Below are 26,988 nucleotides of genomic sequence, written 5' to 3' on the forward strand. Positions count from 1 at the left end.
TCTAGTTTCCATGGAACATTCTATCCTCTCTTGTTCTTCCAAAGGTGTAAATCCCTATCCCACACACTGTTGTGCTGAAATCCAAACCCATCGCACATTTCTGGACTGTTTCTCCTCCACTCCCAGTTTTCACCACCAATTCTGGCTGGGTTCAGTTCTACACTCACTGGTTCCAGTTCTATACTCACTGGTTCCCCTCCCTCTCCACCCCTGAAGGTGCTGAGTCTGGCTGGGCCCAGTTCCACATTCACTGGTTTCCCTCCCTCTCTTCCCCTAAAAGTGCTGACTCTGGTAGTCGCCAGGACTGTCAGTGTTTACAGAGGATCCCCAGAAGTGTGTCTATATTTACAGGGGGTCCCCGGGAGTGTGTCAGTGTTTACAGAGGATCCCCAGGAGTGTGTCAGTGTTTATAGGAGGTTCCCGGGGGTGTGTCAGTGTTTAGAGGAGGTCCCCGGGGATGTGTCAGTGTTGACGGGGGGTCCCCAGGGGTGTGTCAGCATTTACACGGACCCCCGCTATTATGTCGGTGTTTACGGGGGGTCCCTGGGAGATGTCAGCATTTATCGAGAGTTCCCGGGAGTGTGTCAGCATGTACGGGGATTTCTGTATTTACAGGTAGCCCCCGGGAGTGCGTCAGTGTTTACAGGGGGTCACCGGGAGTGACTAAGTTTTTACAGGGGTCCCCGGTAGTGTCTCAGTATTTACAAGGGGTCCCTATGACTGTGTCAGTATTTACGGGGGTACCCGGGAGTGTGGCAGTATTTACAGGAGGTCCCCGGGGAATATGTCAGTGTGTACAGGGGCTGCCCCCAAGAGTGTGTCTGTATTTACAGGGTGTCCCCGAGAGTTTGTCTGTATTTACAGGGTGTCCCTGGGTGTGTGTCAGTATTTAGAGGGTGTCCCCGGGTGTGTGTCTGTATTTAGAGGGTGTCCCCGGGTGTGTGTCAATATTTAGAAGATGTCCCCGGATGTGTGTCGATTTTTACAGGGAGTCCCCGGAGAGTGTGTCGGTATTCATAGAGGGTTCCCGTGAGTGAGTCAGTAATTAACAGGGGAAATCCCGGAGTGTCTGAATGTTAACAAGGGGTCCCCTTGGGTGTGTCGGTATTTACAGGGACCCCGGCAAGTGTGTCAGTATTTACCGGGAGTCCCTGGGAATGTGTCATATTTACAGGGGTCCTCGGGAGTTTGTCTGTATTTACAGGGGGTCCCCGGGAGTGTGTCAGTGTTTACAGCTGGTACCCAGGAGTGTGTCAGTATTTACAAGTGGTCCCAGTGAGTGTGTCAGTGTTTACGTGGGTCCCCGGAAGTGTGGCAGTATTTACGTTGGATCCCCGGGGAATATGTCAGTGTGTACAAGGGATGTTGCCAGGAGTGTGTTTGTATTTACAGGGGAACACCGGGAGTTTGTCTGTATTTACAGGGGATCGCCGGGAGTGTGTCGGTTTTTACAGGGAGTCCCCGGGAGTTTGTCTGTATTTACAGAGGGTCCCCGGGAATGTGTTGGTTTTTACTGGAAGTTCCCGGGAGTGTGTCACTATTTACAGGGGATCCCCGTGAGTGTGTCACTATTTACAGGGGATCCTTGGGAGTGCGCCTGTATTTACAAGGACCCCCGATAGTGTGTTGGAATTACAAATAGTCGCCAGGACTGTGTCAGTATTTACAGAGGATCCCCAGGAGTGTGTCTATATTTACAGGGGGTCTCCAGAGGTGTGTCGATGTTTACAGGGGGTCCCGGGAGAGTATTGATATTCATAGAAGCTGCAGTGAGTGAGTCAGTACTTAGCAGGGGGTCCCCGGGAGTTTCTCAGTACTGACGGGAGTCACCAGGGGTGTGTCAGTATTTACCGGGAGTCCCCGGGAGTGTGTCAGTTTTTACAGGAGGTGTCCCTGGGAGTGTCTCAGTATTTACAGGAGGTCCCCGGGGGTTTATCTGTATTTACAGGGGTTCCCCGGCAGTTTATCTGTATTTACAAGCGGTCCCTGTGAGTGTGTCAGTTTTTACATGGGTCCTCGGGAGTGTCTCAGTATTTACAAGGGGTCCTGGTGACTGTATCAGCGTTTACGGGAGTCCCCGGGAGTGTGGCAGTATTTACAGAGGATCCCCGGGGATTATGTCAGTATGTACAGGGGCTGCCCGCAGGAGCGTGTCTGTGTTTACAGAGGGTCCCCAAGGGTGTGTCAGTACTTACAGGGGGTCCTCGGGAGTATCTGTGTTGACAGGGGGCCGCTGGGAGTGTGTCAGTTTTTACAGGGGTCCCAGGGAGTGTGTCAATATGCACAGGAAGTGTCTGTATTTACAGGGGATCCCCGGGAGTTTGTCTGTATTTACAGAGGGTCCCTGGGAGTGTGTCGATTTTTGCTGGGAGTTGCTGGGAGTGTGTCAGTGTTCACAGGGGATCCCCGGGTGTGTGTCAGTGTTTACATCAGGTACCCAGGAGTGTGTCAGTAATGACAGGGTGTCCACGGGAATGTGCCCAAATTTACAAGGACCCCCAATAGTGTGTCAGTATTTACAGGGGTTCCCCGGGAGTGTGTCAGTGTTTACAGGGGTTCCCCGGGAGTGTGTCAGTGTTTACAGGGCGTCACCGGGGAATATGTCAGTATGTACAGGGGGTGTCCCAGGAGTGTGTCTGTATTTACAGGGGATCCCCAGAAGTTTGTCTGTATTTACAGGGGGTCCCCCGGGTGTATGTCGGTTTTTACAGGGAGTTCCTGGGAGTGTGTCAGTATTTACAGGGGATCCCTGGGAGTGTGTCAGTATTTACAGGGAATCCCCAGGAGTGTGCACGTATTTACAAGGACCCCCGATAGTATGTCGGTATTTACAAGTAGTCGCCAGGACTGTGTCAGTATTTACAGAGGATCCCCAGGAGTGTGTCAGTGTTTACAGGGGGTCCCCAGGAGTGTGTCAGTGTTTACAGGAGGTCCCCGGGGATGTGACAGTGTTGACAGGGGATCCCCAGGAGTGTGTCAGTATTTACAGGGACCCCCGCTATTGTGTCGGTGTTTACGGGGGGTCCCTGGGAGATGTCAGCATTTATCGAGAGTTCCCGGGAGTGTGTCAGCATGTACGGGGATTTCTGTATTTACAGGTAGCCCCCGGGAGTGCGTCAGTGTTTACAGGGGGTCCCCGGTAGTGTCTCAGTATTTACAAGGGGTCCCTGTGACTGTGTCAGTATTTACGGGGGTTTCCAGAAATGTGGCAGTATTTACAGCAGATCCCCGGGGAATATGTCAGTGTGTACAGGGGTGTCCCCAGGAGTGTGTCTGTATTTACAGGGAATCCCCAGGGAATGTGTCAGTATCTACAGGGGTTGTCCCAGGGAGTATGTCTGTATTTAGAGGGTGTCCCCGGGTGTGTGTCAGTATTTAGAGGGTGTCCCCGGGTGTGTGTCGATTTTTACAGGGGATATCCCGGAGTGTCTGAATGTTGACAGGGGGTCCCCAGGGGCGTGTCAGTATTTACAGGAACCCCTGCAAGTGTGTCGGTGTTTACAGGGGGTCGCTGGGTGTTTGTCAGTATTTACCGGGAGTCCCCGGGAATGTGTCAGTTTTTACAGGGGTCCCCGGGAGTATGTCAGCATGTACACGGGGTGTCTGTATTTTCAGGGGATCCCCGGGAGTTTGTCTGTATTTACAGGGGGTCCCCGGGAGTGTGTCGGTTTTTACTGAGAGTTTCCGGGAGTGTGTCAGTGTTTATAGCTGGTACCCAGGAGTGTGTCAGTATTTACAGGGGTTCCCCGGGTGTGTGTCAGTGTTTATAGGGGGTCCCCAGTAGTGTGTCAGTATTTACAAGTGGTCCCTGTGATTGTGTCAGCGTTTACGTGGGTCCCCGGAAGTGTGGCAGTATTTACATTGGATCCCCGGGGAATATGTCAGTGTGTACAAGGGGTGTTGCCAGGCGTGTGTCAGTATTTACAGGAGATCCCCGTGAGCGTGTCACTATTTACAGGGGATCCCCGTGAGTGTGTCACTATTTATAGGGGATCCCTGGGAGTGCGCCTGTATTTACAAGGACCCTCGATAGTGTGTTGGAATTACAAGTAGTCGCCAGGACTGTGTCAGTATTTACAGAGGATCCCCAGGAGTGTGTCTATATTTACAGAGGGTCTCCAGAGGTGTGTCGGTGTTTACAGGGGGGCCCGGGAGAGTGTTGATATTCATAGAAGGTTGCAGTGAGTGAGTCAGTACTTAGCAGGGGTCCCCAGGAGTTTATCTGTATTTACAGGGGTTCCCGGGAGTGCCTCAGTATTTACAAGCGGTCCCTGTGAGTGTGTCACTTTTTACAGGGGTCCCCGGGAGTGTCTCAGTATTTACAAGGGGTCCTGGTGACTGTATAAGCGTTTACGGGAGTCCCCGGGAGTGTGGCAGTATTTACAGAGGATGCCCGGGGATTATGTCAATATGTACAGGGGCTGTCCCCAGGAGTGTGTCTGTATATACAGGGGATCCCCAAGGAATGTGTCAGTATCTACAGGAGGTGTCCCAGGGAGTGTGTCAGTATTTACAGGGGGTCCTTGGGATTGTGTCGGTTTTTACTGGGAGTTCCCGGGAGTGTGTCAGTGTTTACAGGGGCTCCTCGGGAGTGTGTCAGTATTTACAGTAGATCCCCGGTTGTGTGTCAGTGTTTACAGCGGGTATCCAGGAGTGTGTCAGTAATAACAGGGTGTTGACAGGAGTGTTCCTGTATTTACAAGGACCCCCGATAGTGTGTCAGTCTTTACAAGTAGTCACCAGGATTGTGTCAGTATTTACAGGGGATCCCCAGGAGTGTGCCAATACTTATAGGGGGTCCTCGGGATTGTGTCAGTGTTTACAGGGGGTCCCCAGGTGTGTGTGCATATTTACAAGGACCCCCGATGGTGCATCTGTATTTACAGGGGTCCCTAGGAGTGTGTCAGTGTTTACAGGGGGTCCCTGGGGGTTTGTCGATGTTTACAAGGGGTCCCGGGGAGTGTGTCAGTATTTACAGGGGTCCCAGGAATGTGTCTATTTACAGCGGTCCACGAGAGTGTCTGTGTTTACAGGGGGTCCCTAGGGATGTGTCGGTATTTACAAGGGTCCCTGAAACTGTGTCGATATTTACATGGGGTCCCTGGGAGTGTGTCAGTTTTTACAGGGTGTCTCCAGGGATTGTGCAAGTAGCACAGGGAGTCCCCAGGAGTGTGTCAGTATTTCCAGGGAGTTCACCATGGAGTGTGTCAGTATTTACATGGAGTCCCCGAGGAATGTGTCGGTATTTACTTACTTGGTGACTGAGCTGAACTCACCCCAGATGTTGGGGCACCCTCTGCTGGCTGTGAGCCCGGGCTGGGCCCAATGACAAGGGAGTGACATCTAGCCTGACATCTGTAAAAGATCGGACAGAGACTGGTGTCACAGAGGAGTCAGCAATAAATGTCTTCTTTTAATTAACCCTCGGTGTTCTCCAGTAATGTCCCAAGATCTCCTCCTTTTCGAGGCAATGACCCCCATACTATGATGTAAGATTTTGATAACAAGCTATTCACCTGTGAAGGGCTTCACAACCAACCCTAAACATTGCCTCTCCCGTGCACAGGCTCTAGGCACACATACATGCTTAACCCCTTCACAAGGGTCACAGAATCGTAGAAATTTACAACACAGAAGGAATTCATTTTGGCCCATCGTGTCCACGCCGGCAGACAAAGCGCTATCGAGCTAAATCACATTTTTCAGCCCTTGGTCCGTAGCTCTGTAGGTTACAGCACTTCAAGTGCACATCCAAGTACTTTTTAAATGTGGTGAGGGTTTCTGCCTCTACCACCCTTTCAGGCAGTGAGTTCCAGACCCCCACAACTCTCAAATTTCCCTACCAATTACTTTAAATCTATACCGAATGGTTGTTGACCCTCTGCTGAGGGAAATAGGTCCGTCCTATTCACTCTATCTAGGCCCCTCTTAATTTTATACATTTCAGAAAAGTCTCCCCTCAGCCTCCTCTGTTCCAAAGAAAACAAACCCAGCCTATCCAATCTTTCCTCATAGCTATAATTCTGCAATCCAGGGTAACATCTTCATAAATCTCCTCTGTACCCTCTCTAGTGCAATTATATCTTTCCTGTAATGTGGTGACCAGAACTGATCGCAGTATTCTGGCTGTGGCGTAACTAGTGTTTTATACATTTAAGCATAACCTCCCTGCTCTTGAATTCTTGAGCCGTTGGATAGCGAGTAGGAGCAGCGATCTCGGATGATTTGCAAACCCCACCCCCCCAGCCCAGCCCTGCGACATCAAGCTCCAATCATGTCCCTATTCCTGCACACCGGCAGAGATCAGGTTAACTCAGATGGAGCCAGGGATGGAGACTGGGCCTTCCCTGCGAGCGCTGTGTGGACAGGTCCCACATGTATCCCCTCCTCCCCTTCCACCAGTACCTGCGTTGCTGTCTTGTTGGGCTGGGGGGGGTTGGGGTCAGGGTGACCCAAACGGGCAAACCGTTTGACAAGGGGTTTGGGTTGGTGACCTTCCTACCGGGCGGAGGCAGGAGTGGGATGGGACCTCGGTCACTCCTGTAGCGAGTGCAGCGAAGGTTCGCCAGACTGATTCCCGGAATGACAGGACTGACATATGAGGAGAGACTGGATCGATTGGGCCTTTATACATTGGAGTTTAGAAGGATGAGAGAGGATTTCATAGAAACATATAAAATTCTGACGGGACTGGACAGGTTAGATGTAGGAAGAATGTTCCCGATGTTGGGAAAGTCCAGAACAAGGGGACACAGTCTGAGGATAAGGGGTAAGCCATTTAGGACTGAGATGAGGAGAAACTTCCTGTGGAATTCCCTACCGCAGAGAGTTGTTGATGCCAGTTCATTGGATATATTCAAGAGGGAGTTACGGTCAAGGGATATGGAGAGAAAGCAGGAAAGGGGTACTGAGGGAATGATCTTACTGAATGGCGGTGCAGGCTCGAAGGGCCGAATGGCCTACTCCTGCACCTATTTTCCATGTTACTGCTGTGAGGTGAAGACGCGCCTGTTGCCCGGGTTACTGCTGTGAGGTGATGACGCGCCTGTTGCCCGGGTTACTGCTGTGAGGTGATGACGCGCCTGTTGCCCGGGTTACTGCGTCTCGCGGACACTGGGACCCTGAAGCCCCGCCATTCATTGTTCCTGGCCAAGGCGGCCGCGCATGCGCCGTGACCCCGCCCTGCCCAAGATGGCGGCCAGAGACCCCGCTGACCCGGGTCTGTCACCGCGGGGCAACCACGGGGCCTGCGGGCTCTTATTCTGCGCCTGAGGCCTACACCGGGTGTTTATGATGCTCGCCGGCCCACCCGCGGGTCCACATCCACCCCCGCGGCCACCATATCCTACCGCCTTCCCGAAGCGTCTGTTCCACCAACATCCGGCTGCTCTGGCCACGCATGCTCAGTGAGCGAGATCCGGGCTCAGCCCCGCCCACTGAGGGGCCGCAAGCCCCGCCCCTCTCACACTCCAATTGATTGGAGGACCAACCGCCCGCCCGGTCCGCCAGCCCCACCCCCTGCTCTTTCTATTGGTCCGGAGCTGCTGTCAATCTCCTGGGCAGTGTGAGCTGAGCATGCGCAGAGCGAGCACCGGAGACATACGAACGCTGAGCCGAGCTCAGGCTGGAGCCGGACTCTGCACCGGGTGAGAATCAGCGGGGCGCAGGGGAGTCATCGATCGGCAAGTGAGCGGGGAAGCTTCATAAACATCTGGTGCAGGCCGCAAGCCCCGAGTAATAACCCGAAACTCCCGCGTTTGCAGCGACGGGCTTTTCTCCCGTTAACAGGCCCAAATTAACCGCCATCTTTGTGCAGGAAGGCGGGAAGGTTCAAAGTGCGGCCCGCTCGCTTCATGGCGTAACAGCGCATGCGCAGCCATCTTGCTACAGAATGGGTGGGGCTGCAGTGTGTGTTCCCAACCGGGTCCCAGTGCCCGGGAGTGAAATCGCATCATTTGTTTTATTCCCACTCTCCACACATCGTATTTCTCACCAGCTCTCCTGAAGGCGTTGGTAAGTGCCCAGCTTATGGTTTACATCCCACACAATTCTAACAGAAGAGCCAGCCGCAGAGCTGGGCCCCGTTCAACAGTCCTAGGATTAAAATCTGCACGTATATTCCCAGGGTTACAATCCCCTTGTACAGTCGCAGGGATAGAATCCCCCTGTAGTCCCAGGGTGAGGATCCCCATGTACAGTCCCAGGGTTAGAATCCCCATGTACAGTCCCAGGGTTAGAATCCCCATGTACAGTCCCAGGGATAGAATCCCCATGTACAGTCCCAGGGTTAGAATCCCCATGTACAGTCCCAGGATTAGAATCCCCATGTACAGTCCCAGGGTGAGAATCCCCTTGTGCAGTCCCAGGGTGAGAATCCCCTTGTGCAGTCCCAGGGCGAGAATCCCCATGTACAGTCCCAGGGATAGAATCCCCATGTACAGTCCCAGGGTGAGAATCCCCATGTACAGTCCCAGGGTTAGAATCCCCATGTACAGTCCCAGGATGAGAATCCCCTTGTGCAGTTCCAGGATTAGAATTCCCATGTACAGTCCTAGGTTTTGAATCCCCATGTACAGTCCCAGGGTTAGAATCACCATGTACAGTCCCAGGTTTGGAATCCGGTGCATGTAAGTGGAATTTCAGGCTCGGTGTTACAAGTTTCATCGGTTAGAGGCTGGAGAGATGAATAATTCACTGACATGCCCTTTTAAATTTATGTGGTCAAGTATTCAAATTCCCGGGAACTCTAATTCCTGGATTTAAAGGAGACGAGAGCTGTGTTTAAATCAAATAATCATTTTGGAGATTCTCTGAGAGAAAGATCTGGTCAGCTTGAAACTGAAGGTTACAAATTTACAATTTGTAGTTTTTGACCAATATCGACTCCCACCAGGGAGGGGTAATTCAGTAATAAGGAAGAAACCGGGCAAGATTTGAAATGTTTTAACAAAGAATTCGAGGGACTCTTGCATTTTGGATCTTTATTTTGTCCACTCGAGGAGTTAGATAACAGACTTTCTGCTATGAATATAGAGCTGTAATGTTAGGCCATGATCTGTTTACTTATTCATCTTCTATTCAATACATTTGCTGAGTAAATTGTAAACCAGATTTGCAGGCGCGATGCTCTATTCGCACATTGAAGGTGATAGAGATGCTGTGGGGTACACGTTAAGTTCAGTAGCTGAAAGCAATTAACAGACTGGGTTAAATGGTTCCGGGCGTGTGAAGAAACATTGTATAGAAACTAGAATTGTCTGTTATGAATTTCTATCCTGTACTTACAGTGATGACTTTTGTAAACTCCCTTTGCAGGGTATTAGAAGGGGAGGATTTACAGGCGGGAAACTCAAAACCAAACATCACATCAAGATCTGACAGAGTCACTCGAGTCATCAGGATCTGAATATCATCGGACCTGGAAAGTGGAAGGAGAAATGTTTGTTTGTTATGTCTGTGGGAAACGATTTCAAACATCAGTGTGACTGGAAAAGCACCGAGACACACACACACCCGAGTGAGAGTGTTCCAGTGCACTGACTGTGGAAAGAGCTTTAACCAGTTACACAGCCTGAAAAAAACATTGCACAGCGGGGAGATACCGTACATGTGTTCTGTGTGTGGATGAGGCTTCAACTGATCATCCAACCTGGACAAACACATGGACACCGACACCATGGAGAAACCGTGGAAATGTGAGGACTGTGGGAAGAGATTCAATTACCCGTCCCAGTTGGAAACTCATCGACGATTTCACACTGCGGAGAGGCCATTCAGCTGCTCTGTGTGTGAGAAGGGATTTGCTCAGTTATCCAACCTGCTGACGCACAAACGTGTTCACACTGGGGAGAGGCCGTTCACCTGCTCCATTTGTGGGAAGGGATTCACTCAGGCAGCTTCCCTGCTGAATCACCAGCGAGTTCACACCGGGGAGAGGCCGTTCACCTGCTCCGTCTGTGGGAAAGGATTCACTCAGTCAGCTACCCTGCTGAATCACCAGCGAGTTCATACTGGGGAGAGGCCGTTCACCTGCTCCGTCTGTGGGAAGGGATTCACTCAGTCATCCGGCCTGTTGGCACACAACAAGCGAGTTCACACTGAGGGGAGGCCGTTCACTTGCTCTGTGTGTGAGAAGGGATTCACTCGGTTATCCAACCTGCTGACACACAAACGAGTTCACACTGAGGAGAGGTTATTCCCTTGCTCTGAATGTGGGAAGGGATTCGCTTTGTCATCCACCCTTCTGAAACACCAGCGAGTTCACACTGGAGAGAGGCCGTTCAGCTGCTCTGTCTGTGGGAAGAGATTCACTCAGTTATCCAACCTCCAGACACACCAACGAGTTCACACTGGGGAGAGACCATTCAGCTGCTCCGTCTGTGGGAAGGGATTCGCACTGTTAGTCTGTCTCCAGATACACAAGCGAGTTCACACTGGGGAGAGGCCGTTCACTTGCACCAAATGTGGAAAGAGATTCACTCAGTCATCCCACCTGCTGGTACACAACAAGCGAGTTCACACGAAGGAGAGACCGTTCCCTTGCTCCGTGTGTGCGAAGGGATTCGCTGTATCATCCGACCTCCTGAAACACCAACACGTTCACAACTGACTGCAGAGGTTGGATTCTGCTGTTAATTACACCCAAGACAGAACTATGTTAATTCTGGAAGTTGGGATTTGTTTCTGCCTATAACTGGGCTATAGTTTGATAATCTGTATAAATGTCAAATAAATCAATCAGCTTTCTTTTAAACACCGTGTGCCTAGTCCTTGATACCTCAATGACAAGACAAGCTGATTGAGGACTTGTTACGAACTGGGTGGAATCCATCTTAGAACAGAGTTCCCACAACTTTTTAAAAGCTGAATCTACAAAATGTCCAAGTCTGACATTCGATTTCAAATTATGGGAAATATTCTGATAATCTGTTATTGTCACAGGGCAAAGCAGCATTGTTACTTTAACATCAGTTTAATCAAACTCAATGGGCAATACGATCTCCAAAGGGAAAGGCCTCCTTAAAGCTGACGGTGTCGGCAGTTCTGCAGCTCCGCAGCTCCTTTCTCACTGTGAGTTCATTCTTTATTTCTTCATTCATTCTCTGGATTTGGGCGAGCCAGGTCGGCATTTATTGCCCATCCTTAATTGCCCCTTTAGAAGGTGGTGGTGAGCCGCTGCCTTCTTGAACCATGCTGCAGTCTATGTGCTGAGGTCAGGATGGTGTGTGACTTCGAGGGGAACTTGGAGGTGCTGGTCTTTCTATTACATTTCTGGATTAACTCCAATGTTAAACTGGACCTGCTGTCCTTGTCCTTCTACACGGTGGAGATTGTGGGTTTAGAAGGTGCAGTCGCAGAAGCCTTGTTGACTTGCTGCTGTAGATGGTGACACAGTGGTCCTCATGTTTTCAATCCAAGACAGGCCTCAGTCCAGTCATTTGATCCCAATCTTGATGCAGTGGTTCAAGAGATGACAGGTATCTGGAGCAGTATCGAGAGGTGCTGGGTATCGGGAGCAGTATCAGGGATGGGTGGGACAGTAAGCTGTGAGGAGAACACAAAGCATCTGCAAAGGGATATGCACAGGTTAAGAGAGTGGATAATAAGGTGGCAGATGAAGCATAATGTGGGGAACTGTGAGGTTATTCACTTTATTAGGAAGGACAGAAAAACAGAATGTTTTAAGTTGTGAGAAAATGTTAAATGTTGGGTGTTCCGAGAGGCTTGGGTGTCCTCGTACAGGAAACACATAGTTGGCATGCAGGTACAGCAAGCAATTAGGAAGGTGAATGGCATGTTGGCCTTTATTGCAAGGGGGTTGGAGTACAAGAGTGAGAAAGTCTTACTACAATTGTACAGGGCTTTGGTGAGACCACAGAGGCGATCCAACAAAGGTTCACCAGATTGATCCCTGGGATGAAGGGGTTGTTCTATGAGGAGAGATTGAGTAGATTATATTCTCTGGAGTTTAGAAGAATGAGAGAGGATCTCATTGAAAAATATAAGATTCTGAGGGGGATTGACAGGGTAGATGCCGAGAGGTTGCTTCCCCTGGCTGGAGAGTCCAGAAATAGGGGGCATAGTGTCAGGATAAGGGGTATGCCTTTTCAGACCAAGTTGAGGAGGAATGTCTTCACTCAGAGGGTTGTGAATCTTGGGAATTCTCTATCTAAAAGGACTGTGGATGCCGAGTCATTGAGTATATCCAAGGCTAAGATAGATAGATTTATGGACTCGAGGAGAATCACGGGACTATGGGGAATAGACCTGAAAGTAGAATTGAGGTCGATGATTAACCATGATCTTATCAAGTGACAGAGCAGGCTCCAAGTGCTGTATGGCCTACCCCTGCTTCCAATTCTTATGCTCTTATGTTCTCAACTAGTTTCCAGAGACTGAAGGGTGTGTAACCAGAGGACACAGATTTAACTAGCGAAAGAATCAGAGGCGAAATGAGGAAAGAAAGTACACAGTGAGCTGTTATGATCTGGAATACACGGCCTGAAAGGGTGCCAGGAGCAGATTCAGTAATAAGTTTCTAAAGGGAATTGAGCAAATACTTGAATTGGAAAAAATGCAGGGATATTGGGAAAGAGTAGGGGGAATGGGACTAATTGGGATATTGGGAAGGAGCCGGGGGAGTAGGACTAATTGTGATATTGGGAAGGAGCAGGTGGAGTGGAATAATTGGTCAGATCTTTCACATGAGTTCCGGCACAGGCACCAGTGGGCTGGATGTATACGATCTGAAATGTATCATTCTTCGACTCTGTGACTCAATAACTACATCATGTCTCTGTTCATATTACACTAGACCATGTCTCTGTTTATATTACACAGGGCCCTGTCTCTGTCTATATTACACTAGGCCTTGTCTCTGTTTAGATTACACTAGGCCCTGTCTGTGTTTATATTACACAGGGCCCTGTCTCTGTCTATATTACACTAGGCCTTGTCTCTGTTTAGATTACACTAGGCCCTGTCTGTGTTTATATTACACTAGGCCCTGTCTCTGTTCATATTACACTAGGCCCTGTCGCTGTTTATATTATACTAGACCCTGCCTCTGTTTATATTACACTAGACCCTGTCTCTGTTTATATTACACTGGACCCTGTCTCTGTTTATATTACACTCGACCCTGTCTCTGTTTATATTACACTAGACCCTGTCTCTGTTTATATTACACTAGACCCTGTCCCTGTTTATATTACACTAGACCCTGTCTCTGTTTATATTACACTAGACCCTGTCTCTGTTTATATTACACTAGACCCTGTCTATGTTAATATTGCACCACACTCTGTCTCTGTATTTCACTCGACCCTGTCTCTGTTTACATCACTCTGGGCCCTGTATCAGTTATTACTGCACTAGACCCTGTCTGTGTTTATATTACACGAGGCCCTAACTCGTTTACTTGACACGATTCCCTTTCTCACTTTATATTGCAATAGAACATGTCTCAGCTAATACTGAACCAGACCTTGCATCTGTCAGATAGAGAGACAGTTGATAGATGGAGGAGTAGATAAATATTGATAATCGTAAAGATATGTATTTGCATGTGTGAGAGGATGCAATCATTTTGCTTTTTACTTAGAAGCAGGTTTATTCTTGTTAATAGCTATCAGCAGCTGTGGGCAATGTCCTGTTGATCTGGTATTGTGTGGGTAATATTTGTGTTGAGAGGATGGGGTGAATCTTGTAACAATCTCCCAGAGATGGACTGGGATTGAGGGACAGGACTGAAGGGGAACAATTCACTTTGCATTACTTAGTGGCACTCTGTGTGTTAAAGGTCACTAATTCACACTGTGTCCTGTGCCAACTGTTCACAGATTTTAATGCTAAGGATTGTTTTTCCTGCAGTGTTTTCCATTGAGCTTTGCCTGGCCCACTGATTGTGTCAGACAGAGCCTGGAACCGGGACCTTACAGCACCGCCGGATGGGCAGCCGCAGGGTCCTAATGTCCGCCTGGTTCATTTACTCTCATCTGGTTAAGAGGAACAACGGGGAAAAAAGCACACACCTCACTCTATATATGTGGGATGTGTGGGTGTACAAAGTACATCATTCTTAATGTTTGCAAGTGCATTCTGCAAAAATAAATGATTATCTTCACCAGTTATTTTTCACTATTTTATATCCATTTATTCAGAATGTAATTGCAGATAGTTTAATATCATTACCATTTATTGATAACCCATTGTCTTGTTTAGAAAGTGATGTCACACTGACCATTCCGTTACCAAGGTGACCATGTCTGTCCACAGTATTCAGTGGGAAAGGGGATTCAATCACACTGAGGATAATGAGCAGCACACACTGGTCTCTGCACTGATCGCCTCACCATCACACACAATCTCCTGATATACACCTGGAGTGTGTGATGATTGGTGTAAGTGATGGTAAAAATAAAACTACCTGTACGTGGCATGAAGTTAATAAACCTGTAATTCTCTGCCCAAATAGTTCGCTCATTTGAAAAGAATGAAACACTTGTTACTCTCGAGAGTGGGAGAGCTATAGTGGTAGGGGATTGAATTGTAAGGGGAATAGATAGATGTTTCTGCGGCCGCAATCGAGACTCCAGGATGGTATGTTGCCTCCCTGGTGCAAGGGTCAAAGATGTCTCAGAGCGGCTGCAGGACATTTTGGAGGGGGGTGGGGGGTGAACAGCCAGTTGTCGTGGTGCATATAGGTACCAACGATATAGGAAAAAGACGGGATGAGGTTCTACAAGCTGAATTTATGGAGCTAGGAGTTAAATTAAAAAGTAGGACCTCAAAGGTAGTAATCTCAGGATGGCTGCCAGTGCCACGTGCTAGTCAGAGCAGGAATCGCAGGATAGCTCAGATGAATATGTGGCTTGAAGAGTGGTGCAGAAGGGAGGGATTCAAATTCCTGAAACATTGGAACCGGTTCTGGGGGAGGTGGGACCAGTACAAACAGGATGGTCTGCACCAGGGCAGGATTGGAATCAACGTCCTCGGGGGAGTGTTTGCTAGTGCTGTTGGGAGGTGCTAAACTAATATGGCAGGGGGATGAGAACCTATGCAGGGAGACAGAGGGAAGTAGAATGGGGGCAGAAGCAAAAGAGAGAAAGGAGAATAGTAAAAGTGGAGGACAGAGAAACCCAAGGCAAAAATCAAAAAGGGCCATATTGCAACAAAATTCTAAAGGGGCAAAGTGTCTTAAAAAGACAAGCCTGAAGGCTCTGTGCCTCAATGCGAGGAGTATTCGGAATAAGGTGGACGAATTAACTGCACAGGCAGCAATTAATGAATATGATATCATGGGCATCACGGAGACATGGCTCCAGGGTGACCAAGGCTGGGAACTCAACATCCAGGGGTATTCAACATTCAAGAAGGATAGACAGAAAGGAAAAGAAGGTGGGGTAGCATTGCTGGTTAAAGAGGAAATTAACGCAATAGTAAGGAAGGACATTAGCTTGGATGATGTGGAATCTGTATGGGTGGAGCTGCGGAATGCCAAAGGGCAGAAAACGTTAGTGGGAGTTGTGTACAGACCACCAAACAGTAGCAGTGAGGTTGGGGACAGCATCAAACAAGAGATTAGGGATGCATGCAATCAACATACAGCAGTTATCATAGGCGACTTTAATCTACATATAGATTGGGCTAACCAAACTAGTAGCAATATGATGGAGGAGGATTTCCTGGAGTGTATTAGGGATAGTTTTCTAGACCAATATGTCGAGGAACCAAGTAGAGGGCTGGCCATCCTAGACTGGATGATGTGTAATGAGAAAGGACTAATTAGCAATCTTGTTGTGCGAGGCCCCTTGGGGAAGAGTGACCATAATATGGTAGAATTCTTCATTAAGATGGAGAGTGATACAATTAATTCAGAGACAAGGGTCCTGAACTTAAGGAATTTAGACTGGCAGATGATACTTAAAGGGTTGACGGTGGATTGGCAATGGCAAACATTTAAAGATCACATGGATGAACTTCAACAATTGTACTCCCTGTCTGGAGTAAAAATAAAACGGGGAAGGTGGCTCAACCATGGCTAACAAGGGAAATTAAGGATAGTGTTAACACCAAAGAAGAGGCATATAAATTGGCCAGAAAAAGCAGCAATTTTGAGGGCTGGGAGATATTTAGAATTCAGCAAAGGAGGATAAAGGGTTTAATTAGGAGAGGGAAAATGAGAGGAAGCTTGCCGGGAACATAAAAACTGACTGCAAAAACTTCTATAGATATGTGAAAAGGAAAAGATTAGTGAAGACAAACGTAGGTCCCTTGAAGTCACATTCAGGTGAATTTATAATGGGGAACAAAGAAATGGCAGACCAGTTGAACAAATACTTTGGTTCTGTCTTCACAAAGGAAGACACAAATAACCTTCCGGAAGTACAAGGGGACCGAGGGTCTAGTGAAAAGGAGGAACTGAAGGATATCCTTATTAGGCAGGAAATTGCGTTCGGGAAGTTGATGGGATTGAAGGCCGATAAATCCCCGGGGCCTGATAGTCTGCATCCCAGAGTAATTAAGGAAGTGGCCCTAGAAATAGTGGATGTATTGGGGATCATTTTCCAACAGTCTATCGAATCTGGATCATTTCCTATGTACTGGAGGGTAGCTAATGTAACACCACTTTTTAAAAAAAGGAGGGAGTGAGAAAACGGGTAATTATAGATCAGTTATGCTGACATTAGTGGGGAAAATGTTGGAATCAATTATTAAAGATGAAATAACAGCGCATTTGGAAAGCAGTGACAGGATCGGTCCAAATCAACATGGATTTATGAAAGAGAAACCATGCTTGACAAATCTTTTAGAATTTATTAAGGATGTAACTAGTAGAGTGGAAAAGGGAGAACCAGTGGATGTGGTGTATTTGGACTTTCAAAAGGCTTTTGACAAGGTTCCACACAAGAGATTGGTGTGCAAAATTAAAGCACATGGTATTGGTGGTTATGCACTGACGTGGATAGAGAACTGGTTGGCAGACAGGAAGCCGAGAGTCGGGATAAACGGGTCCTTTTCAGAATGCCAGGCAGTGACAAGTGGTGTGCTGCAGGGCTCTGTGCTGGGACCCCAGCTATTTACAATATACATTAATAATTTGGATGAAGGAATAAGAACATAAGAACATGGAACAGGAGTAGGCCATCGAGCCCCTCGAGCCTGCTCCGCCATTCAACAAGATCATGGCTGATCTGGCCGTGGACTCAGCTCCACTTACCCGCCCGCTCCCCATAACCCTTAATTCCCTTATTGGTTAAAAATCTATCTATCTATGACTTGAATACATTCAATGAGCTAGCCTCAACTGCTTCCCTGGGCAGAGAATTCCACAGATTCACAACCCTCTGGGAGAAGAAATTCCTTCTCAACTCGGTTTTAAATTGGCTCCCCCGTATTTTGAGGCTGTGCCCCCTAGTTCTAGTCTCCCCGACCAGTGGAAACAACCTCTGTGCCTCTATCTTGTCTATCCCGTTCATTATTTTAAATGTTTCCATAAGATCACCCCTCATCCTTCTGAACTCCAACGAGTAAAGACCCAGTCTACTCAATCTATCATCATAAGGTAACCCCCTCATCTCCGGAATCAGCCTAGTGAATCGTCTCTGTACCCCCTCCAAAGCTAGTATATCCTTCCTTTAGTAAGGTGACCAAAACTGCACACAGTACTCAGGTGCGGCCTCACCAATACCCTGTACAGTTGCAGAAGGACCTCCCTGCTTTTGTACTCCATCCCTCTCGCAATGAAGGCCAACATTCCATTCGCCTTCCTGATTATCTGCTGCACCTGCAAATTAACTTTTTGGGATTCATGCACAAGAAGCACTGGGGAAAATTGTGATTTTAGTGCCCAAAAAAAAAACCAAAAAAGAAAAACACAAAAAAAAACAAAAAAAAGGGGGGGGGAAAAAAGGGCCTTGTAAATGTCTGGAGTGTCACCCAGGTCGGGTGGCACCGTTTAATGTTTTATGTTTTCGCAGGTAAACTCAAAAGAGTTTCATGCACAAGAACCCCCAGGTCCCTCTGCACCGCAGCATGTTGTAATTTCTCCCCATTTAAATAATATTCCCTTTTACTGTTTTTTTTTCCAAGTTGGATGACCTCACATTTTCCGACATTGTATTCCATCTGCCAAACCTTAGCCCATTCGCTTAACCTATCTAAATCTCTTTGCAGCCTTTCTGTGTCCTCTACACAACCTGCTTTCTCACTAATCTTTGTGTCATATGCAAATTTTGTTACACTACACTCTGTCCCCTCTTCCAGGTCATCTATGTATATTGCAAACAGTTGTGGTCCCAGCACCGATCCCTGTGGCACACCACTAACCACTGATTTCCAACCCGAAAAGGACCCATTTATCCCGACTCTGCTTTCTGTTAGCCAGCCAATTCTCTATCCATGCGAATACATTTCCTCTGACTCCGCGTACCTTTATCTTCTGCAGTAACCTTTTGTGTGGCACCTTATCGAATGCCTTTTGGAAATCTAAATACACCACATCCATCGGTACGCCTCTATCCACCATGCTCGTGATATCCTCAAGGAATTCCAGTAAATTAGTTAAACATGATTTCCCCTTCATGAATCCATGTTGCGTCTGCTTGATTGCACTATTCCTATCTAGATGTCCCGCTATTTATTCCTTAAATGATAGCTTCAAGCATTTTTCCCAATACAGATGTTAAACTAACCGGCCTATAGTTACCTGCCTTTTGTCTGCCCCCTTTTTTTAAACAGAGGCGTTACATTAGCTGCTTTCCAATTCGCTGGTACCTCCCCAGAGTCCAGAGAATTTTGGTAGATTATATAACGAATGCATCTGCTATAACTTCCGCCATCTCTTTTAAAACCCTGGGATGCATTTCATCAGGAACAGGGGACTTGTCCACCTTGAGTCCCATTAGCCTGTCCAGCACTACCCCACTAATGCTGGTGATTATCTCAATTGAGTGTAATATGTCCAAGTTTTCAGATGAGATTAAACTGGATGGCGCTAAGAGGCTGCAGGGTGACTTGTACAAGTTAGGTGTGTAGGCAAATGCATGGCAGATGCAATATAATGTGGATAAATGTGAGGTTATCCACTTTGGGGGCAAAAACACAAAGGCAGAATATTATCTGAATGGCAGATTAGGAAAAAGGGAGGTGCAACGAGACCTGGGTGTCATGGTACATCACTCATTGAAAGTTGGCATGCAGGTGCAACAGGCAGTAAAGAAGGAAAATGGTATGTTGGCCTTCATAACTCGGGCTTTTGAGTATAGGAGCAGGGAGCTCTTACTGCAGTTGTACAGGGCCTTGGTGAGGCCTCACCTAGAATATTGTGTTCAGTTTTGGTCTCCTAACCTGAGGAAGGAAGTTCTTGCTATTGAGGGAGTGCAGCGAAGGTTCACCAGACTGATTCCCGGGATGGCAGGACTGACACATGAGGAGAGACTGGATCAACTGGGCCTTTATACACTGAAGTTTAGAAGGGTGAAAGGGGATCTCATAGAAATGTCTAAGATTCTGACGGGACTGGACAGGTTAGATGCAGGAAGAATGTTCCCGATGTTGGGGAAGTCCAGAACCAGGGGACACAGTCTAAGGATAAGGGGTAAGCCATTTAGGACTGAGATGAGGAGAAACTTCTTCATTCAGAGTTGTTAACCTGTGAAATTCCCAACCGCAGAGAGTTGTAGATGCCAGTACATTGGATATATTCAAGGGGGAGTTAGAGACGGCCCTTATAGCTAAAGGCATCAAGGGGTATGGAGAGAAAGCAGGAAAGGGATATTGAGGTGAATGATCAGCCATGATCTTATAGTGGTGCAGGCTCGAAGGGCCGAATGGCCTACTCCTGCACCTATTTTCTATGTTTCTATGTACAGAAGAATCTGGGGGTTCTTCTACATGAAACTCAAAAAGTTAGCATGCAAGTACAGCAAGTAATCAGGAAGGCAAATGGAATGCTGGCCTTTATTGCAAGGGGGGGTGGAGTATAAAAGTAGGGAAGTCCTGCTGCAACTGTACAGGCCGTTGGTAAGACCACACCTGGAGCACTGCGCACAGTTTTGGTCTGGACTTGTCTCTATTCCCATGCCGAGGGGATTGCTGCACCAGACGGGAGGGGCAACATTTGGGGACATTGATTCCCCACTAATTCCCATTCCCCTTCTTTCTGGTGGATAATGGCGGGGCCACTGTGTGTAATGTGCAAGTCAGTAAGAATTTCAGCAAGCTCTTTCTAATTGGACATTTTATTCAGTAGAAACTTTCACACACTATTGCAGATTTTGTACTAAAGATCAATTTAGGATTAAAGTAAAAGTTCATCATTTTAAACTAACTTTCTGTTGAGAATTGCTGAATTAAGGGGAAAGATAACACACAGCGTTTCTTAAATGGTAACTGCAGCCCCGAGAACACAATCAGCAATATATCCTGAATATTAAAGTCCAGCCCAGTTTTCGGGTTATGAACATCAGCAGAAACAAACCCCAACTGTCAGAATGAACATGGTTCAGTCAGGATGTGATTAACAGCAGTAATAACAGCAGATTACAACCCCTGCAGTCACTTGTGAACTCGCTGGTGTGTCAGCAGGGTGAATGACTGAGTAAATCCCTTCCCACACTCAGAGCAGGTGAACGGCCTCTCCCCAGTGTGAACTCGCTGGTGATTTACAAGGTCGTGTGACACATTGAATCCTTTCCCACACTCAGTGCAGGTGAATGGCCTTTCCCCAGTGTGAACTCGCTGGTGTTTCAGCAGGGTGGATGAACAAGTGAATCCCTTCCCACACTCAGTGCAGGTGAATGGCCTCTCCCCAGTGTGACTGCGTCGATTAATTTTCAGCTTAGACAGTGATCTGAATAGCTTCCCACAGTCACCACATTTCCACGGTTTCTCCATGATGCGGGTATCCTTGTGACTCTCCATGGTTGGACGATGGGTTGAAGCCTCGTCCACGCACACAACACGTTTACAGTTTCTCCGCGCTGTGAATGGTGCGATGTTTTTTCAGGCTGTGTAATTGGTTAAAGCTCTTTCCACAGGCAGTGTACTAGAACACTCACTTGGGTGTGTGTGTCTCGGTGCTTTTTCAGTCACAGTGATGTTTGAAATCTTTTCCCACAAACAGAACAGACAAACATTTCTCCTTCCACTTTCAAAGACCGATGATATTCAGGTCCTGATGAATCGATTGACTCCGTCAGATCTTGACGTGATGTTTGGTTTTCGTTTCCTGTCTGAAAATCTCCCCTTCTAATGTTCTGTAAAAGGAGATAATAAAACTCATCACAGTCAGTACAAAACAGAAATTCAGGATAGACACATCTAGTTTCCATGGAACATTCTTTCCTTTCTTGTTCTTCCAAAGCTGTAAATCCCTGTCCCACACATTGTCCCTCCTGCTGTGCTGAAATCCAAACCATCACACATTTCTACACTGTTTCTCCTCCACTCCCAGTTTTCACCACCAATTCTGGCTGGGTTCAGTTCTACACTCTCTGGTTCCCCTCCCTCTCCACCCCTGAAGGGTGCTGAGTCTGGCTGCGTTAAGTTCCACATTCACTAGTTTCCCTCGCTCTCTTCCCCTAAAAGTGCTGACCCTGGCTTTGATGAAGGGGACCAGTGGATGTGGTGTATTTGGACTTCCAGAAGGTATTTGACAAGGTGCCACATAAAAGATTACTGCACAAGATAAAAGTTCATGGGGTTGCGGGTAATATTTTCACATGGATAGAGGATTGGCTAACGAACAGAAAACAGAGAGTCGGGATAAATTCTCGGGTTGGCAATCAGTAACTAGTGGGGTGCCGCAGGAATCAGTGTTGGGACCCCAACTATTTACAATTTATATTAACGACTTGGGTGAAGGGACCGAGTGTAATGTAGCCAAGATGGGAGGAAAAGCAATGTGCGAGAACACAAAAAACCTGCAAAACGACATAGACAGGTTAAATGAGTGGGCAAAAATTTGGCAGATGGAGTATAATGTTGGAAAGTGTGAGGTTATGCACATTGGCAGAAAAAAAGTGAAGAGCAAGTTATTATTTAAATGGAGAAAAATTTGCAGTACAACAGAATCTGGGGGGTCCTGCTGCATGAAACACAAAAGGTTAGTATGCAGGTACAGCAAGTGAACAGGAAGGCCAATAGAATCTTGGCCTTTATTGCAAAGGGGATGGAGTATAAAAGCAGGGAAGTCTTACTACAGTTATACGGGGTATTGGTGAGGCCACACCAAGAATAATGCGTACAGTTTTGGTTTCCATATCTAAGAAAGGATATACTTGCTTTGGAGGCAGTTCAGAGAAGGTTCACGAGGTTGATTCCAGAGATGAGGGGTTGACCTATGAGGAAAGGTTGAGAAGTTTGGGCCTCTGCTCATTGGAATTCAGAAGAATGAGAGGTGATCTTATCGAAACGTATAAGATTATGAGGGAGCTTGACAAGGTGGATGCAGAGAGGATGTTTCCACTGATAGGGGAGACTAGAACTAGGGGCATAATCTTAGAATAAGGGGCCGCCCATTTAAAACTGAGATAAGGAGGAATGTCTTCCCTCAAAGGGTTGTAAATCTGTGCTATTTGCTGCCTCAGAGAGCTGTGGAAGCTGGCTCATTGAATAAATTTAAGACACTGGTTCCCCTCCCTCTCCTCTCCTGATGGTGCTGACTCTGGCTGGGTTCATTTCTACACTCACTGGTTCCTCTCCTGATGGTGCTCATTCTGACTGTGGTCAGTTCTACACTCACTGGATCCCCTCCCTCTCCTCCCCTGAAGGTGCTGACTCTGGCTGAGTTCATTTCCACACTCACTGGTTTCCCTCCCTCTCCTCCACTGAAGGTGCTGACTCTGTCTGGGTACAGTTCTATACTCACTGGTTCCCTTCCCTCTCCTCCCCTGATAGTGCTGACTCTGGCTGGGTTCAGTTCCATACTCACTGGTTCCCCTCCCTCCCCTGATGGTGCTGACTCTGGCTGGGTTCAGTTCTGCACTCACTGGTTCCTCTCCCTCTCCTTTCCTGAATGAGCAAGATCTGGCCGAGTTCAGTTCTATACTCATTTGTTCCCCTCCCTCTCCCTCCCCTGATGGTGCTGACTCTGGCTGGGTTTAATTCTACAATCACTGGTTTCCTCTCCCTCGCCTCCTCTGAAGTGCTGACTATCTTAGATCTGGTCCTGTGTAATGAGATAGGATTAATAATCAATCTCCGAGTAAAGGACCCCCTTGGAATGATCATAGCATGGTTGAATTTCAAATTCAAATGGAGGGCGAGAAAATTGGATCTCAAACCAGCGTTCTAAGCTTAAATGATGCCGATTACAAAGATATGAGGGAAGATTTGGCGAATGTGGACTGGGAAAATAGATTAAAATGTAGGACAGTTGATGAACAGTGGCGTCCATTTAAGGAAATATTTCGCAACTCTCAAGAAAAATATATTGCAGTGAGGAGGAAAAGGTGTAAAAGAAAAGATATCCATCCGTGGCTAACTAAAGAAATAAAGGGCATACAAAGTGGCCAGAACTATTGGGAGGACAGAAGATTGGGAAGCTTTTAAAAGCCAGCAAAGAATGACTAAAAAAATGATTAAGAAAGGGAAGATAGACTATGAAAGTAAACTAGCACGAAATATAAAAACAAATAGCAAGAGTTTCTACAGGTATATAAAAAGTAAAAGAGTGGCTAAAGTAAATGTTGGTTCCTTAGAGGATGAAACCAGGGAATCAGTGATGGGGAACATGCAGATGGCAGAAAATCTGAACATATATTTTGTATCAGTCTTTATGGTTGAGGACACCAAAAATATCCCAACAATGGATAGTCAAGGGGCTATAGCGGGGGAAGGAACTTACCACAATCATAAAGGAGGTAGTATTCGGACTAAAGGCGGACAAGTCCCCTGGACCTGATGCCTTACATCCTAGAATCCTAAGAGAAGTGGCTGCAGAGATAGTGGATGCATTGTTTGTAATCTACCAACGTTCCCTGGATTCTGGGGCGGTCCCAGCAGATTGGAAAACTGCAAATGTAATGCCCCTATTTAAAAAAGGAGTCAGACAAAAAGCAGGAAACTATAGACCATTCGTCTAACATCTGTGGTTGGGAAAATCCTGGAGTCCAAAATTAAGGAAGCAGTAGCGGATCATTTGGAAAAGCATGATTCGATCAAGCAGAGTCAGCATGGTTTTATGAAAGGGAAATCATGTTTGACAAATTTGCTGGAGTTCTTTGAAGATGTAACGAGCAGGGTGGATAAGGGGGAACCAGTGAATGTGGTGTATTTGGATTTCTAGAAGGCATTTGATAAGGGGCCACATGAGAGGTTACTGCACAAGATAAAAGCTCACAGGGTTGAGGGTAATATATTAGCATGGATAGAAGATTGGCTAACTTACAGAAAACAGAGTCGGGATAAATGGGTCATTTTCTGGTTGGCAAACAGTGACTAGTGGGATGCTGCAGGGATCGGTGCTGGGTGTCCAACTATTTACAATCTATATTAATGACTTGGATGAAGGGACCGAGTGTAATGTAGCCAAGTTTGCTGACTACACAAAGATGGGTGGCAAAGCAAATCTGCAAAGGGATATAGACAGGCTAAGTGAGTGGGAAAAAACTGGCAGATGGAGTATAATGTGGGAAAATGTGAGGTTATTCACTTTGGCAGAAATAATAGAAAAGCAAATTATAATTTAAATCGAGAAATATTGTAAAGTGCCTGCAGTACAGAGGGACCTGGGGGTCCTTTTGCATGAAACACAAAAAGTTAGTGTGCAGGTACAGCAAGTAATCAGGAAGGCAAATAGAATGTTGGCCTTTATTGCAAACGGGATAGAGTAGAAACATAGAAAATAGGTGCAGGAGTAGGCCATTTGGCCCTTCGAGCCTGCACCGCCATTCAATGAGTTCATGGCTGAACATGCAACTTCAGTACCCCATTCCTGCTTTCTCACCATACCCCTTGATCCCCCTAGTAGTAACGACAACATGTAACTCCTTTTTGAATATATTTAGTGAATTGGTCTCAACAAGTTTCTGTGGAAGAGAATTCCACAGGTTTACCACTCTCTGGGTGAAGAAGTTTCTCCTCATCTCGGTCCTAAATGGCTAACCCTTATCCTTAGACTGTGACCCCTGGTTCTGGACTTCCCCAACATTGGGAACATTCTTCCTGCATCTAACCTGTCTAAACCCATCAGAATTTTAAACGTTTCTATGAGGTCCCCTCTCATTCTTCTGAACTCCAGTGAATACAAGCCCAGTTGATCCAGTCTTTCCTGATACGTCAGTCCCGCCATCCTGGGAATCAGTCTGGTGAACCTTCGCTGCACTCCCTCAATAGCAAGAATGTCCTTCCTCAAGTTAGGAGACCAAAACTGTACACAATACTTCAGGTGTGGCTTCACCAAGGCCCTGTACAACTGTAGCAACACCTCCCTGCCCCTGTACTCAAATCCCCTCACTATGAAGGCCAACATGCCATTTGCTTTCTTAACTGCCTGCTGTGCCTGCATGTCAACCTTCAATGACTGATGTACCATGACACCCAGGTCTCGTTGCACCTCCCCTTTTCCTAATCTGTCACCATTCAGATAATAGTCTGTCTCTCTGTTTTTACCACCAAAGTGGATAACCTCACAGTATAAAAGCAGATAAGTCCTGTTACAACTGTACAGGGTATTGGTGAGGCCACACCTGAAGTACTGCGTACAGTTTTGGTCTCCGCATTTAAGAAAGGATATACTTGCATTGGAGGCAGTTCAGAGAAGGTCACTGGGTTGATTCCGGAGATGAGGGGGTTGACTTATGAGGATAGGTTGAGTTGGTTGGGCCTATACACATTAGCGTTCAGAAGAACGAGGGGTGATCTTATTGAAACTTAAGATTATGAGGGGGCTCGACAAGGTGGATGGAGAAAGGATATTTCCACTCATCAGGGAACCTAAAACTAGGGGACATAGTCTCAGAATAAGGGGCCACCCATTTAAAACTGAGATGAGGAGAAATTTCTTCTCTGAGGGTTGGAAATCCATGGAATTCCCTGCCCCAAAGGGTCATTGAATATATTTAAGTTGAAGATAGACACATTTTTGAGCGATAAGGGAGTAAAGGGTTATGGGGAGCAGACAGGGAAGTGGAGACGAGTCCATGATCGGATCAGCCATGACCTTATTGAATGGGGAGCAGGCTCGAGGGGCCAAATGGCCTACTCCTGCTCCTATTTTTTATGGTCTAACCTGTTTCCCCTCCACTCCCAGTTTTCACCACCGATTCTGGCTGCGTTCAGTTCGACACTCACTGGTTCCCCTCCCTCTCCTCCCCTGAAGGTGCTGACTCTGGCTGTGTTCAGTTCGACACTCACTGGTTCCCCTCCCTCTCCTCCCCTGAAGGTGCTGACTCTGGCTTGGATCAGTTCTAAACTCACTGTTTCCCCTCTCTCCCATCAATATGCTGACTGTGGCTGGGATCAGTTCCACACTCGCTGGTTCCCCTCTCCTCGCCTGAAGACGCTGATTCTGTCTGGGTTCAGTTCCACACTCACTGGTTTCCCCTCCCCTGAAGGTGTTGACTCAGTTCTCTTTATTCACTTCGTCCCTGCACAAAGATGGCCACGCATGCGCTGTGCTACTCACAGAATCAAAATAGCGGAGCACTGATTCTGCCTTCCTCCACCAAGATGGCCGCCGTTAGCCTGGGCCTATGACCGGTAGAAATCCCAGAAGCTGCAACCACCGATATTCCGGTAAACATTCCGGGCTTGCGGCGGGCACGGGTTGTTTATGAAGCCTCCCCTGCTCCCCGCTGGTCAATTACTCCGCTCCGTACCGCTGAAAAAGACACTTCTGAGGAGCTTGTCCAAAACGTGTCACCTCCTCCAAAGCCAGGCAGGGCCCGCGCCTGCGCATTGAGCTCCTGTAGTCTGGGTGCGACACATTCTTCCCCGCGGGGCATGCTGGATAGATAAGACCATGAGACATTGGAGCAGGAG

General features: G+C 47.4%; 3 protein-coding genes across 6 annotated transcripts in view; 1 reads left to right on the forward strand and 2 right to left on the reverse strand.

Moving 5' to 3' along the window:
* Positions 1 to 10,753, forward strand: part of LOC139249352 (zinc finger protein 850-like) — a 51,367-nt gene extending 40,614 nt beyond the window's left edge. The window contains exon 5 of the mRNA XM_070872331.1: positions 9,640 to 10,753. Coding sequence (XP_070728432.1) covers positions 9,640 to 10,609 — 970 coding nt within the window. The 3' untranslated portion in view covers positions 10,610 to 10,753. The remainder of the gene's footprint in view (positions 1 to 9,639) is intronic.
* The window catches only part of LOC139249355 (zinc finger protein 239-like), a 49,688-nt gene that overhangs the window by 1,505 nt on the left and 21,195 nt on the right, over positions 1 to 26,988 (reverse strand). Inside the window, exons 1-2 of one of the 4 annotated variants that reach the window (XM_070872338.1) lie at positions 7,350 to 7,390; positions 5,277 to 5,355 (exon numbers count right to left, since the gene is read on the reverse strand). The gene's annotated coding sequence lies outside the window, so the exon portion shown is untranslated. Of the gene's footprint in view, positions 1 to 5,254; positions 5,356 to 7,349; positions 7,394 to 26,988 lie in introns of those variants that run through there. The other 3 variants (XM_070872336.1, XM_070872337.1, XM_070872340.1) reach the window with 3 other exon arrangements.
* LOC139249368 (zinc finger protein 664-like) lies at positions 20,242 to 26,886 on the reverse strand. The gene is made up of 2 exons (XM_070872368.1): positions 26,633 to 26,886; positions 20,242 to 21,260 (listed from the first exon to the last, which is right to left on the reverse strand). Exon 2 carries the CDS (start codon positions 20,923 to 20,925, stop codon positions 20,560 to 20,562), a length of 366 nt encoding a protein of 121 aa, XP_070728469.1. The 5' UTR covers positions 20,926 to 21,260; positions 26,633 to 26,886; the 3' UTR covers positions 20,242 to 20,559.

The sequence above is a fragment of the Pristiophorus japonicus genome, unplaced genomic scaffold (genome assembly GCF_044704955.1).
Source record: "Pristiophorus japonicus isolate sPriJap1 unplaced genomic scaffold, sPriJap1.hap1 HAP1_SCAFFOLD_308, whole genome shotgun sequence".
Classification (NCBI taxonomy): domain Eukaryota; kingdom Metazoa; phylum Chordata; class Chondrichthyes; family Pristiophoridae; genus Pristiophorus; species Pristiophorus japonicus.